General features: G+C 21.1%; 5 protein-coding genes across 5 annotated transcripts; 3 read left to right on the top strand and 2 right to left on the bottom strand.

Moving 5' to 3' along the window:
* Window positions 1-2,755: 2,755 nt before the first annotated feature.
* SRAE_X000077200 (Lateral signaling target protein 2 homolog) lies at window positions 2,756-4,738 on the top strand (the record flags this gene model as incomplete). Its single annotated transcript, XM_024645157.1, has 3 exons — window positions 2,756-3,279; window positions 3,344-4,263; window positions 4,314-4,738. 3 exons carry the CDS (start codon window positions 2,756-2,758, stop codon window positions 4,736-4,738), a joined length of 1,869 nt encoding a protein of 622 aa, XP_024510643.1.
* Window positions 4,739-5,535: 797 nt separating this feature from the next.
* On the top strand, window positions 5,536-6,781 carry SRAE_X000077100 (F-box domain-containing protein; the record flags this gene model as incomplete). The annotated part of the gene is made up of 2 exons (XM_024645156.1): window positions 5,536-5,726; window positions 5,785-6,781. 2 exons carry the CDS (start codon window positions 5,536-5,538, stop codon window positions 6,779-6,781), a joined length of 1,188 nt encoding a protein of 395 aa, XP_024510642.1.
* Window positions 6,782-6,825: 44 nt separating this feature from the next.
* SRAE_X000077000 (Intimal thickness related receptor, IRP domain-containing protein) lies at window positions 6,826-8,386 on the bottom strand (the record flags this gene model as incomplete). The annotated part of the gene is made up of 2 exons (XM_024645155.1): window positions 6,826-7,287; window positions 7,334-8,386. 2 exons carry the CDS (start codon window positions 8,384-8,386, stop codon window positions 6,826-6,828), a joined length of 1,515 nt encoding a protein of 504 aa, XP_024510641.1.
* A 1,640-nt stretch (window positions 8,387-10,026) lies between these two features.
* Window positions 10,027-11,426, top strand: SRAE_X000076900 (Zinc finger, RING/FYVE/PHD-type domain-containing protein; the record flags this gene model as incomplete). Its single annotated transcript, XM_024645154.1, has 3 exons — window positions 10,027-10,227; window positions 10,289-11,354; window positions 11,398-11,426. The coding sequence occupies 3 exons, from the start codon at window positions 10,027-10,029 to the stop codon at window positions 11,424-11,426; spliced, it is 1,296 nt and encodes a 431-aa protein (XP_024510640.1).
* A 712-nt stretch (window positions 11,427-12,138) lies between these two features.
* SRAE_X000076800 (Tetraspanin, EC2 domain and Tetraspanin/Peripherin family-containing protein) lies at window positions 12,139-13,124 on the bottom strand (the record flags this gene model as incomplete). The annotated part of the gene is made up of 4 exons (XM_024645153.1): window positions 12,139-12,189; window positions 12,245-12,395; window positions 12,473-12,768; window positions 12,846-13,124. 4 exons carry the CDS (start codon window positions 13,122-13,124, stop codon window positions 12,139-12,141), a joined length of 777 nt encoding a protein of 258 aa, XP_024510639.1.
* Window positions 13,125-13,606: the final 482 nt, after the last annotated feature.

Here is a 13,606-nt window from a genome sequence, read left to right as displayed (position 1 = left end):
AATAGAAAAAATAAATGTTTTTTTAAAAATATATTATTAAACGTATATATACAAAAATATTTTTTTTTAATAAAAAAAAAAAAAAGAAAAGAAATAAGATTAATTATAAAATGAAATTTACTTTAATTTACATTAAGTAGTATTATATTATAATGTATAACAAAAGATATAATATTGAATATAAAGAAAGTATATTATATAATTATAACTAATAATAGAATAAAATTAATTAAAATCATTATACATGTAAAATCTTATTCATTCATTAAACTTTTTAGTCATCAAAGATAATTGGTATTATGCATACTTTTTTTTCAGGTTAAGTTAATTAAAACATTACCACATTTCTTTTTTAAATAATATTTAGATAAAGATGTAGGTTAAAAGTATTTCTTTTTCATGTTTTAAAAAGTTTTCTTTTATCATTAATAAAATTGAAAATCGATCAGACCATATATCTTACGACGGCAAAGAATTGAAAACAAATTGGTAAACTGTATTTATATATAAAAGTTTTTTACTTTTTTTATATTGCTGGCATAAAAAAAAAATTATTTAACATAATTACTATTTTAAAAAATATTATATATCATTTAAATATATTTATATATTGTTTATTACGCATGCCTTTTTTCCTTTTTTAATTAAATTTCTTTTTTTAACTTATTTATACATACATATAATTATAGATATAATAAAATTGTTTTTATCAACACCACATATTATTATTCATATTATTATCATTAATATTATTTCTATACCATATAATATTAAAAACTGTTTAAGTAGACAAATAACGTTATATAATAAATAGGATGTTAGAATAATTTTTATTTTTTTTTATATATTACATTGAGATATAAACACCAAAAATTAGTAGTAAAATATATTATTTAGTGAATCAATGTATCAAATGTCTAAAATTTATATAATTTTTTTCTTGTTTTCTGTTTTATGATGTTTTTAATTACACTTAATCATATTAATTTTTATATTATAAAAATATTTTTTTTTTATATATTTACGTGATATTTTATCAAACAATTTTAGTTGTATTTAAAAAAAAATATTATGAAATCATTACTTTCTCAAAAGGTTTATCATTTCTTTTATATTAAACATTAAATATTTATAAACGCTTCTATTACAATGTACAATTCTCTTTATAATATTTATTAAAATGTTATTTTAAATTATCCTATTCATTTATTTTTTCTTCACCATGGTTACATAATGTTTCATCATTCCTTATATTTTTTCACAACCATTTATTTTGCAACTATTTGTAATTTTTAATAGTAAAAGATATATATATAATATTATTTTATAAAAATACACTTGGATAAGAAATTGTTTAAGATATTTTATTATTTTTGTTATTTCATTTTAAATATATTTTTTTTTACTTCCTTATTTAAAATAACTACCTTTTTAGCTTTTGAAAATAGAAAATTAAAAATTTTTTTTTTATTGTCTAGAAAATTATTTATATAATATATGAAATATTTTATTGAAGTTTATTAATAATTAACATCTTTTATGGAAGTTTATATATCATTATATATTAAAAAGAGATGACATATTAGTCATTTTATAGATATATATCACTAAATGACAAAAATAATACTTTTTTTTCTTCTTCTTTATGTACTTTATTTACTGCTTACTTTCAATTAAATATAGACGATAGTGGAGATACTAAACATTATCATTTTCAATAATATAATTGTAGTGTTATTTTCTGTAAATTAAAAATTCTTGTACTTTTTATTTTTCATTTGTATTTTTTCATATAACTGTTTTACTAATCTTTTATTTATTTAAAGTTCTTTTTATACTAAAAAAAATTGTATATGTATATATAATTATTTATTTTTCTAATAAAAAGATAGTTTTTGTTGTTTACACATAAGATATCAAATTTGATGTTACAATATGAAAAAAATATTTTTTTTTATAATTATATTATATATATTTTATTTTAAACTATATAAATATATAATAATTGTATGTCATTTAAATTTTATATAAATGATGTCAAATTACTCATTACCTTTTTTTTTTAAAATTACCATTTATCCCTTCTATAGAAATTTTCAATTACTACTGTTCAAGAAGTACCAGTTTAGCTTAGTTTTTAGTTTAACTATGATATTTTTCATTTTTCCTCTCCTTCTCTATCACGATTCTATATGTTTTCATCAACTAAATTTGTTAGTCTCCATTTCTGTGTAAACGGAAAACCATCATTGCATAAAAGTATCAGGCGTTATTCTATCCTTGAGCATTAGATGAAAACTTTAATAAATATAAATCGATGGTCATGTGATCAATGTATTAGTAAATTTGCACTCTTTTATTTAAAATCTTAAAGATTTATTAAGTTTTACTACAAGTTTTTACTCTGGTTATCTTAAAATATACCTTACACTTTTAATTAAAACAATTATTTTCTTACTTTAATATATATTGTATTAATGTTATAATATATATAACATTACATTGTATAAAATATTGTAATTGGTTATCTATATCAAAATTTAGTTTATTATATGTTATTCTTATCTTAATTATTATATTACTTATTTTAAAATGTTTATTAGCTATAATATTTAATAATCTTTATATATATATTCATTTATCTTACAACTGTCCATAATTAATATATTCTATTATATAGATATAATAATAATAATAATAATATATTTTTAGATTTATTTATTTTGTCATCATAACGTCGTTCTCCAATTTGTTAATGCAAACTATATTGAAACTTGTGCGCAAACCGCGCATGGATGATTGGTCACCATTAGCCAAATTTTATTATGCTGATGAAGCTCTTAATTCAATAACACTTGAATTAGAATCATTTGATGGAAGAAGAGATCAAGCACGATGTGATCAATTGGTTCAACGTCTTCGCCAAGCACAAGATCGTCTTATTCATATCATTTATGAAATGATTGCAATTATTTTTCCAAATGAATCAGATCGTGCCAGTCGTGATTATCGTGTTAAATTTCCAGATGAAATAATTCATGATTCATTACCAGGTCAATTATGGTTTGGTGCTGAATGTCTTGCAGCTGGTTCAAATATTGTTGATAGAGAAACAGAAAGTGAACAAATTCGTCCTATTGCAAAAACATTAACAAAACACCTTGATCAAATGAGAGAATTATTAAAAGATCAGTCATTAAGAAATCCACATCAATATACAGACAAGATAAAAGCATCTTTAAAAGTTTTTGACTACCTGTTTGCTGAATTTGAGTTTCAGTTAGTTTTAATAATACCTTCTTAAGAAAATAAATTAATCACATTTTTTTTTTATTTTTTTTAGTTATGTAAGTGCTATGGTTCCAGTTAAAAGTGTAAAAGAACACGATGCACAACTTGATATTGCTGTCCTTTTCTCTGAAACATTAAATAAAGCAATGCAAAAAAAATATATTACACAAGATCAAATTGATATGTTCGATCCAAATGTAATGTTTGCAATACCTAGACTTGCTATTGTTTGGGGATTATTATATTACCCAGAAGGAGCTTTAAATGTAGATAGAGAACCTGAAGAATTATCTGAAATGTTTAGACAATATTGTCATTTACTTCTTACAATGAGATCACTTTTAAGAGATATGAGTCAAGAAGAATTGAGACAATTAGAAATGACACTTGTTACAGGTGAATGTGTTACAACTACTCCTAAAAGAAATAATGATAATACTGAAGCATCAACATCAAAAAAATCTACATATGATTGTGATAAAAAAAATAATATTAATTTAAATGAAAAAAATTGTAGTCTTTCTGGAGAAGATACAAAAAATGATAATAAATTAAATATTGACTCAGGATCAAAAATTAGTCCAATTTCTACTCAAACTTCAATTGATGATCGTGTTGAAATTAATCATGATGCAGCTGATGATTTAAGTCTTCTTGAAGCTTTTCATAATATGAATCTTCCTGAAGTTTATGAAAGATATGAAAAATCTATACAAAAAAAATCAAGAAGAATGTATAAAGATAGAAATGAACTTATTCATAGATTGTTTGTTTGCATTGCTGGAGTTGCTGATCAACTTCAAACTAATTATTCTCAAGACGTGAGAAAACTTTTAAAAATGGTTCTACAGCCAAATGAGATTGTTCCTGTTTATGAAGTAAATGGTAAAACTGCTCGTGTTCCAGAAAATGAAGAGGAAACAGGAATTGAAGTACAAGAGGAAACTTTACCTCTATCAAGTTTTATTGTCGGTATGTTTTATCTATTTATTTATTTATTATTATTATAATATATATTTAAGGGGTTCGTTGGGTACCTGATGAAGAATGTGATCAATGTACCTCATGTAATACTTCTTTCAGTATTATAAGAAGAAGACATCATTGTAGAAATTGCGGAAGAATATTTTGTTCATATTGTTCATCAAATAGACTTGCTCTTCCAGAACTTGGTTATGATAAAAAAGTTCGTGTTTGTGATATGTGTTATTTTTATAAAAATAACCCAACAGTTGATTCATCATTTGCAAATATAGCAAGAAATATAACTACCAATACATTTACTGAAAATAATTATTCAAATGGAGGATCCTCAAACACATCGTCTTCAACTACGGCTACAATCGTTCGCAATTGCAATCATGAAACTGAGCCTACCTATACAACTTCATCAACTTTAGCCTCTATTCATGAGCCTTTAGATGGTAACAATTCTATAAGTGCTTAAAAAAACATCTTTTATCAAAAAAAAAATTATTTTTTTTTTTGTAAAAGGAATGTTAAATATAATCATTAATCATATGTATTTTAAGACGCAATTTTATTCTATATTGATTTTTAAAAATTATTTTTATTGATAACTTTTTCTATATTACAAATCATCAAATCATATATATCACACTTTACATGTATTTTTTTTAAAGAATTACAAGTGTTATTAAAAAGAAGTTGTTATTATAATTTTTATTATATATAATAATCAAAATTATTACGGTTAACAAATGAAAATTACACGTAGTAAAATGGGAATTCCCTGTGAAATTTACTTTGCATCTTTAAAAATAATTTTTTTAAAAAAAAATAATGTAAATAATATTATTATTTTTTTTTATGCCTAATTTTGACATATTAATGTTTTTTTTTTTGAAGATTGATAAAATAAAATATTTTTTCTACAATTTATCTACTTTTATTTTTGGATAATATTTATGCTTCTTAAAAAGAATATCATTTAATTAAAATAATTTTCATATATATTTATATATCACTAAAGTTGAGAAAATTTTTATTTTTAGTTAAAATATTATAATATGAAAGTGTATACTGCTTTTATGGCACTTATAGGAGTAGAGAATATGTGGCAAAATAGCAAAATATTTGATATTTATCATCGATTACATCATTTGCAAAATTTTAGTTAAAGTTAAACTAAATAAAAATATATACTTATTTTTATTTTTATTTTCGTTTTTTTTTTATAATATATTATATTAAATTAATGAAAAATAATATATTTTTTTAATAATGATAAGTGTAACAGTTGCTGCACATGGTCTACGTAATCGTCGCACTATTGGGACACACTTTAAAGCATATGATTCAGGAAGATTATTAATAGAAGAAGGAAGTGAATTAGAAGATGTAATAAAGATAAACAATAATAATTTTGATAGAAAAAAGAAAAATGGATTTTTATTTAATTTCTATAATTACATGTAAGAATATATTATTTTAATTTATTTATATAAAGATATTTTTTTTTGTTATAAATAGATATTCTTTTCTTTCAAAAATTTGCAGTTGCCTTTGGACATTTTTTAATGCATATATACCATTATGGAAATTATTTAAAACAATAAATTATGAAGAAATATTAATATGTCCAGAAAAATATATTGTTAAAAATAAAAATCATCCACCAATGGAAAATACATTTATATTAAGAAAAATATTTAGTTATATGGATGTAAATGATCTTTTAAAAATGGCAAAAGTATCAAAAAAATGGCGACGTGTTATAAAGATATACTCAGAACAATTTGATCATTTTCATTTTGATCAAATAAAGATAAATTTAGATGAAGGACAGATTATACTTTTTTCATTAGATGCCCAAAGAGATCCCAAAAGATTTACAATACAATCATTAAGAGAATTAGAAAGTAATATGAAACATATCAAAGTTAATTCATTATTTATTAGAGGAATGATTAAATCAGAAAGTAAAATTATTATGAAACTTTTAAATTGTTTATCATTAGGACCAACACAATTTTATTGTCTTTATTGTGATTTTTGTCCTGAAAGTATTTTTGAATTAAAAAAATATATTTCAATTAATCAAAAGTATATTAATGATATTGGTTTTGAGGAATGTTCTTCAAATGAACTTTTTGATGATGAAATTTTTATTCCAACAGTACCAAATTTAGTTAATCTTCGTATTATTAATACATCATCACATATAAATTTAGCTGTTACTGATAAATTACTTTTTGAAATTATTGAATATTGTGAATTGACAAAATCTTTTACACTCCAATTTTTAATGATTAATCGTCCTCGATTTACTGTTCAAGCATTTATTGGTATTATGGAAGTATGGAATAAATATTGTAAAAATGATTTAATAATAACACTACAAAATGCCACATTTACAATAAATGATTTATTGGGACAATGTCATGCAACAACTGATTTAAAAATAATTAGTAAAAAATTTATTGAAAGTAATAATTATTATTTTCATATAAATATTGTTAAGCTTTGACAAATTTTTAAAATATGTATTATATATATATATATATTTTTTTTCTATACTATTACAACTTCATCATTATCATTTTCATCATAGTCATCTAAAAGCATCTTATCCTCTGGATCTAATAAATTATTTCTTTGAACTAACATTATATCAATAGGTAATAATGTTTGAAGTATCCTTTCTGATGAATCACTTTGATAAAGAAAATTAACTAAACATCCAACACAAACAGTATCAGCAAATGTCGTGATGCCTTCAACAATTTTAGATCGCCAAAATTCAGAAATTAATGAAGAAAATACTCCAAAAACAGGATAATAGACAAACCATACTAATGCTGCTGCACCAAAATGTGCCAAAAAAGAAGCATGTTTTAAATCATCAACACTATCAATATAATGTCTTATTTCATATAAAAACCAAACCGTATAAATACAACGTATTAACATTAACCCACAATCAGCATATGTTTCAAATTCTCCTGGTTTATGAATAATTGATGTAAATAAAAACTTAAATAATCATTATTATTATTAGTTATATTCATTATATACTTACATATTTTATAAAATAAAGTAATATATTTATTCCTGTTAATATTAACCATATTTTTCTTGTTAAATGAGATAACCCTTTTGGTTTATTTACATGTACTCTCCATTCTTGAGCAAATTTTAACATAAATAATGATATATACGATATAGCAATTATTTGAAAAAGTTTACTTAAAAAATTTGCAATTTCTATACTATTTCCACTCCAAGCAATAGATGATATGTTAAGTGTTGATAAAAAAAAACTTATTAAATGACATATGATACTATAATATAAAATTTTATAATAAATACTTGTTTTAATAAGTCTATCTTTATTTTTTGATGATTGCCGTTGAATTACAAATAATATAATATAGATAAATAATGATATAACATATATATCTTCAAGTCTTTGTTTTTCAAATGATAATTGTAATCTAAATAAATTACTCCATCTCAAGGTTGGATTACCATTTGTTAACCAAATATCATATTCAAGGATAATTGATTGTTTATTAATTGACTCAATCCATTGACAATTTTCATCAAGATGACATGATATACCTAAAATATACCAATATTCAGGTGTTACAGGTTCTTGTATTCTAAATGTCATTTGATAGTTAGGTAATACTTTTTTAGGATCATCCTCATCAATACATAATTTATCTTTTGAACAGGGTACCCATCTAAAGATATCTCCACGACTACCGTTATTAAAACACCTGGAATGAAATGCAATCATGCTAATATCTTTTAAAATATTTTGACAAAAATTATTATCTATTTTATATTCTATTGTATTTATAAATGGTTTAATTTTTGTTTCTGGTATAATAGCAAGTAAATATTCACTATTATTTGTCTTTTGTAATATATCTTTTGTTGTTATATTTCCATAAACAAAACCCATAGAATTAGGTATATCTAGTGGATCAAGTTGTTGAAAACCAAATTTTGCGATAAATTTAAGTGGTTCTTTTGTAGGTATCCATTCACCAGTTACACGTATACCTATTGTTTGAGATATATAATAATATAATATTATTAGTTGATACAAAAGATGAAGGACCATGTTAGCATAAAATTATTATATTATACTATGTTATATTTTTATTTTTTCAAGCATAACCCTAAAAAAGAAAATTTCTTTTACTAAACAAATGTATGATGCGCATGATTTATAATGTAAATTACTATTAATTGTATGTTAATATTAAAAGTTATTGCTAACAATAAATAATATTATTGATATATATATATATATATGATAAATTATATTTATTAAATAAATAAGAAAGCTGGTATAGAATGTTATATTAAAATGATTATATTAATTATTAACTTATTATCTTTTTAAAATGAAATAATAGAAACTATTTAATTATATACTCATCAATTTTAAAAAGTTTATATTTATATTATATATATATATCAAGTAATCTTAATGTTAGTAAGACAACATTTGCATCTATTTGGAAATACACATTGACATAACTTGGGATATCGTCTACTATATTGTTTAGAAATCTGATAATCATTAGTGCAAAAAGATATAACATGTTAAAATTTACGAATAATTATTTTTATCTTTTTTCTTTATTAAATTATATTAAATGATTTACCTGTCCTGTTAGAAATAATTTTATTTCACTAACATATACCTACTAACAAATATATGTTTCTATAACCTTAATACAACAAATATATATATATATATAATATGTGTCTTTAATAAAACACAATGTCTTTATGGACTCAATCTTTCAAAGACCTTTGACAACTGAAAGGTTATCACTAACCATCTTTCCACATATAAAATTTTGATCAATGAATTGTTTAAATTGATTGAACTGCATATATCTTTTATTATTACTCTAATATATTTTAAATATTTACCAAAACAACTTCTTTTTTTTTAACACATCTTTTAAAAACAATTATATATATATACATGTATGTATTTTTTTTTATTATATAAAAATAACATTAAAAATTACTACTACTTTTACAAATATTAAAATATTACACTTTTATATAACATTTAACTTAAATTTTTTTTTTTTTTTAAATATTTTACCTATATTATCATAAAAGCCACACCCTTAAATTATAATAATTTAATATTAAAAAATACAAAAAAATAAATTTTTTTTTTTAAATTTTTTAAATTATTGGTTGCTGAATTATAAAATAAAATGTATTTTTCTATTATTATTTAACATACATTATTATATATATAACATACATAGATAGATAGAAAAGGAAATATTTAAAAATTTTTAATATAGAACAAATATTGTAACCTTGATTTTAAAAATTTTAATAAAAAAATTTTTTTGTAGTAGTTAATTATACGTTCATATATTAAAAATCTTTTTAAAACTTTTTACTTTTTTTTTAATAATTATCATTTAATTTAATTTATTATTTTATTTTATTAAATCTTTTAAGAAAAAATTTTTTATTTTTAAAAAAAAAATAAATTACAATAAAAAATAGAAGAGTACTTTTATTTTTAATTTCCACATTTGTAACATTGTGAAACCATATAATTCCAGTCAAGACATTTATAATATTATCTTTTATCACAGAGCCTTTGCACTTTTTCACTCTGGGTCGATAATAATAACACTATACATATATACAAGTTATCACATTCCAAATAAAATTTTGAAATTTATCCAATCTATTTTTAGGAATTTTGAAGCGTCTATGAGTGATGCCAAAAGTACTCCAAAAGAACTTCCCATTTTGGATCAAATGCGTATAGAGAAAGAATTAGATGAGGTTGTTCATAGGCAACGCCTAACACCTCGACCAATAGATTTTTCTACTATTCCAAGACAATTATTTGAACCACTTATAGGATGTGGTATTTGTACTAAACCAATCAAAAAAACTCTTATTTGTCAAGTATGTTATATAATAATTTTTATTTATTTAATATTATAATAATTTACTTTTTGTTGTTTAGAAATGTCTAGCGCGATATTGTTCAACATGTATCTCAAAAGCAAAATTTAGAAATAAAGATAATTATAAATGTCAAAAATGTCATGTACTTTTTGATAATAAAATAAAGTTAGTACAAGATAAAACATTTGACATTATTGTTGAAATGATAGAAAATCATTGTCCAGAAAAAAGATTTATATATCCAATAGATGAAGTTATGGATGATGATTATAATATGAAAAAATGTAATTTATATGAAAGAGATAAAAATAATATATCTAATAATACATCAACAATTTCTGAAAAATTAAATTTTTTGTCTTTCAAAGGAGATTATAGTAATAATCATCCACTAGTGAAAGAAGAATTTATTGAGGAAAATAGTAATGCCGAAATAAATTATGAATATGAATCACACCCGGTTATTAATAATTCAGTAACAAGTAATAATTTGAATAACCTATGTAATATAAATAAAAATGGGAAATCAATTTACAATTTAACAAATAATAATTCTCTTGTTATTCCATATTTAAGGCAAGAAGATTTACTATGTTCCTCATTTGAATCTAGTACACGTTCAGGAAGAATGTTAAATATACGTCTATCACCAGATATAAATATTATAAATTGTTTTGATCGTTTAGGTGAAATTGTACGTATACCATTATATTTAAAAGTATCTCCAAATTTTAAAGTTAAAGAATTTAAAAAGTGGGCTTTGAATAGAATCTCAGAACTTTTTGAAAAACAAGGAGTTTCATCAATAAAATTGGGTGACGAAAACATTGATCTATACTGGAGTGAATTTAAACCGGTTATATTAAATGTTCCACAATCACCAGATAATATATCTTCCGGAAGTTTAAGTAAAAAACCTAAACTTGAATTAACAATAACTAATAACTTACCACAACTAACGCAACAAATATCAACAACAAAATTAAGTAAAAGAGATACAATTATAAATACACTTGGAGAAGAAATGACAATAGATATTTTTATTAAAACCTATATGGAAGAACAATATAAAATGAATCTATTTGTAGATATATTTTTTAAATTTCGCACTCAATCCTCCAATGGTAGGCAGTAATATACATATTATATATTATTCAATATTTTAAGAGTATTCTATAATAACAAATTTATACTAGCACAAAAGAAAAAAGAAATAAAAAAAATATATATATATAGACCTAGAAACTTACATAATTAAAACTGTACAAAGAATCGCAAATTCTCTTGATCATAGAATTTATGAAAAACATTGATTTGTTTGAAATACTTAAACATAGATAAAAGATTAAGAACATATTTTATATATCAATAGAAAAATAGACAGTACATTGTTTTTTTTTTTACAATCAAAAAATCATTAAAAAAATAATTGTAGACGTTAAGAATACATTTATTTATATAATGATAAACATTAAACAATTTATAAATAATATTTTTTTCTATGTTTATCAGGAAGGCAAATCAAAATTCTTTTTACTGAGATTTTAATGATCTCTTCAAAGAAAAAAAAATTATTATAAATATATATTTAAATTTCCATCTATTTTTAAATTTTTATCATATTATTTTTTTTAAAAATTGTAGTCCAAAATGTAGTATATAAAATTGCTTTGCTTATATTTTACAAAGTAATTTGTTACTATAACACAATATATATATGCATATATATAGTTTTTTTTTTAATAAAAAGATAATTATAAAAAGTTTTTCAAAAAAAAAAAGATTCTTTATTTATTGTTTTTACATATATTATTTGTTATCAATAAATTTTTTTTTATTGCCACCCGAATGTATTTAAACTATTATTTATTTGTAAAATATTCTCCTATTCATTTGTTTTAGAAAAAGTTATTTGCGGATTAGTCTGGTATATAAAAAAGCAAATATTACAGGAACAATCTAAATAAATAATTTAAAATTAAAAAAAAAAAAGAATTTTTTTTAATATACTTACAATTATTAAACTAGCTCCATTTGATATATAACCAGCAACACGTGTTACCTTTCCTAAACTATTATTTAAAAGATCATGACAGGTTTGTTCATATAAATGTTCTTCTAATAAAAATTGACCTCTACAATGTTGAAGCATTCCAGGTCGGCAACTATAATAATTAAAAAAAAAATTAGATGATGAATCATACATATTTATAATAAAAATATTTTTTATTTTTTTTATTACCATGAATCAGGTATACCAGGTTTTTCAGTATTTGTTTTATAGTGCATATGCCATTTAGATGTCTTCCAAACTTTCCAATTATCTTTTTCATTAACACCACAACATTCAAAATTTTTTTGTAATTCATCCCATGAATTAGTAATATCTTCTTCACCAGGCATACCATATAATTCTCGTAATGATGTTAACATTTTTAAACTTAATGGAACTTGATTATATAACTTGTATACAAAAACATGCCCCATCATTCCACCAATAAATAACATTGTTGATATTACAATACTTGTTACACAATACTAGAAATATTTTAAAATAAATATTAATTTTATTATTTATTATTTTTAGAAAAAAAAAGGATAAGTAAAAAACTTACAGTATATGATAAACAACGAACTTCTTTAATAATACACCAATATCCAAATAATGAATTAATAAGTCCAAAAAATGAAACAACAATCATTATTCTTGCAACATCAACATATAATGATGGAGCTAATAATTCTGAGTATGCTGAATATGTTGTTACCATCCATATACCAAAAAATAATGTAATTAATAAAAATAAAATAGAAAATAAATTTGTTGTAAAAAATATCATTCTTGTTGATCTACCAAATGATCCATAAGCTGAACGTAAACCAAATGATCCCATTTTTCTTTTCTTTTCTTTTGTATATATTATTATACTTTAAATTTATATTTTAGAAAACTTTTAAAGAAAAAATTAGTAATAAATAATTTTTATAAATTAAGTTTATATATATTGTTGTTTAAAATATAAATAATTAAAAAAAAATGGTTACGTTAATAAAAATTTTAATTACTATTATCTTTGTATTATAAATTTAAAAAAAGAAAAGTTAAAATTAATGTGAACATTTGATTTATTAACAGAGATAATTTTAAAAAAAATGAAAGAAAAATAATAAAAATGTATCATAAAAAGTGGTATAATTAAAAATGATAAGGAGTTATGTTGAATGAATGAGTTGGAAGATCTATTTATACATGTCAATTTGGTATTTATGTTAAAAAAAATTTAAATAATTACAAAAATGCTATATTTATAATTAAGTACATAAAAATGTTTTGTATTAAAGGAATGATGTCGTAGAAGAAAAAAAAAAAGAAGAT

This window comes from Strongyloides ratti (genome assembly GCF_001040885.1).
Source record: "Strongyloides ratti genome assembly S_ratti_ED321, chromosome : X".
Classification (NCBI taxonomy): Eukaryota; Metazoa; Nematoda; class Chromadorea; order Rhabditida; family Strongyloididae; genus Strongyloides; species Strongyloides ratti.
Note: the sequence above shows the minus strand (reverse complement) of the source record. Positions and strands in the feature narration are given on the sequence as shown.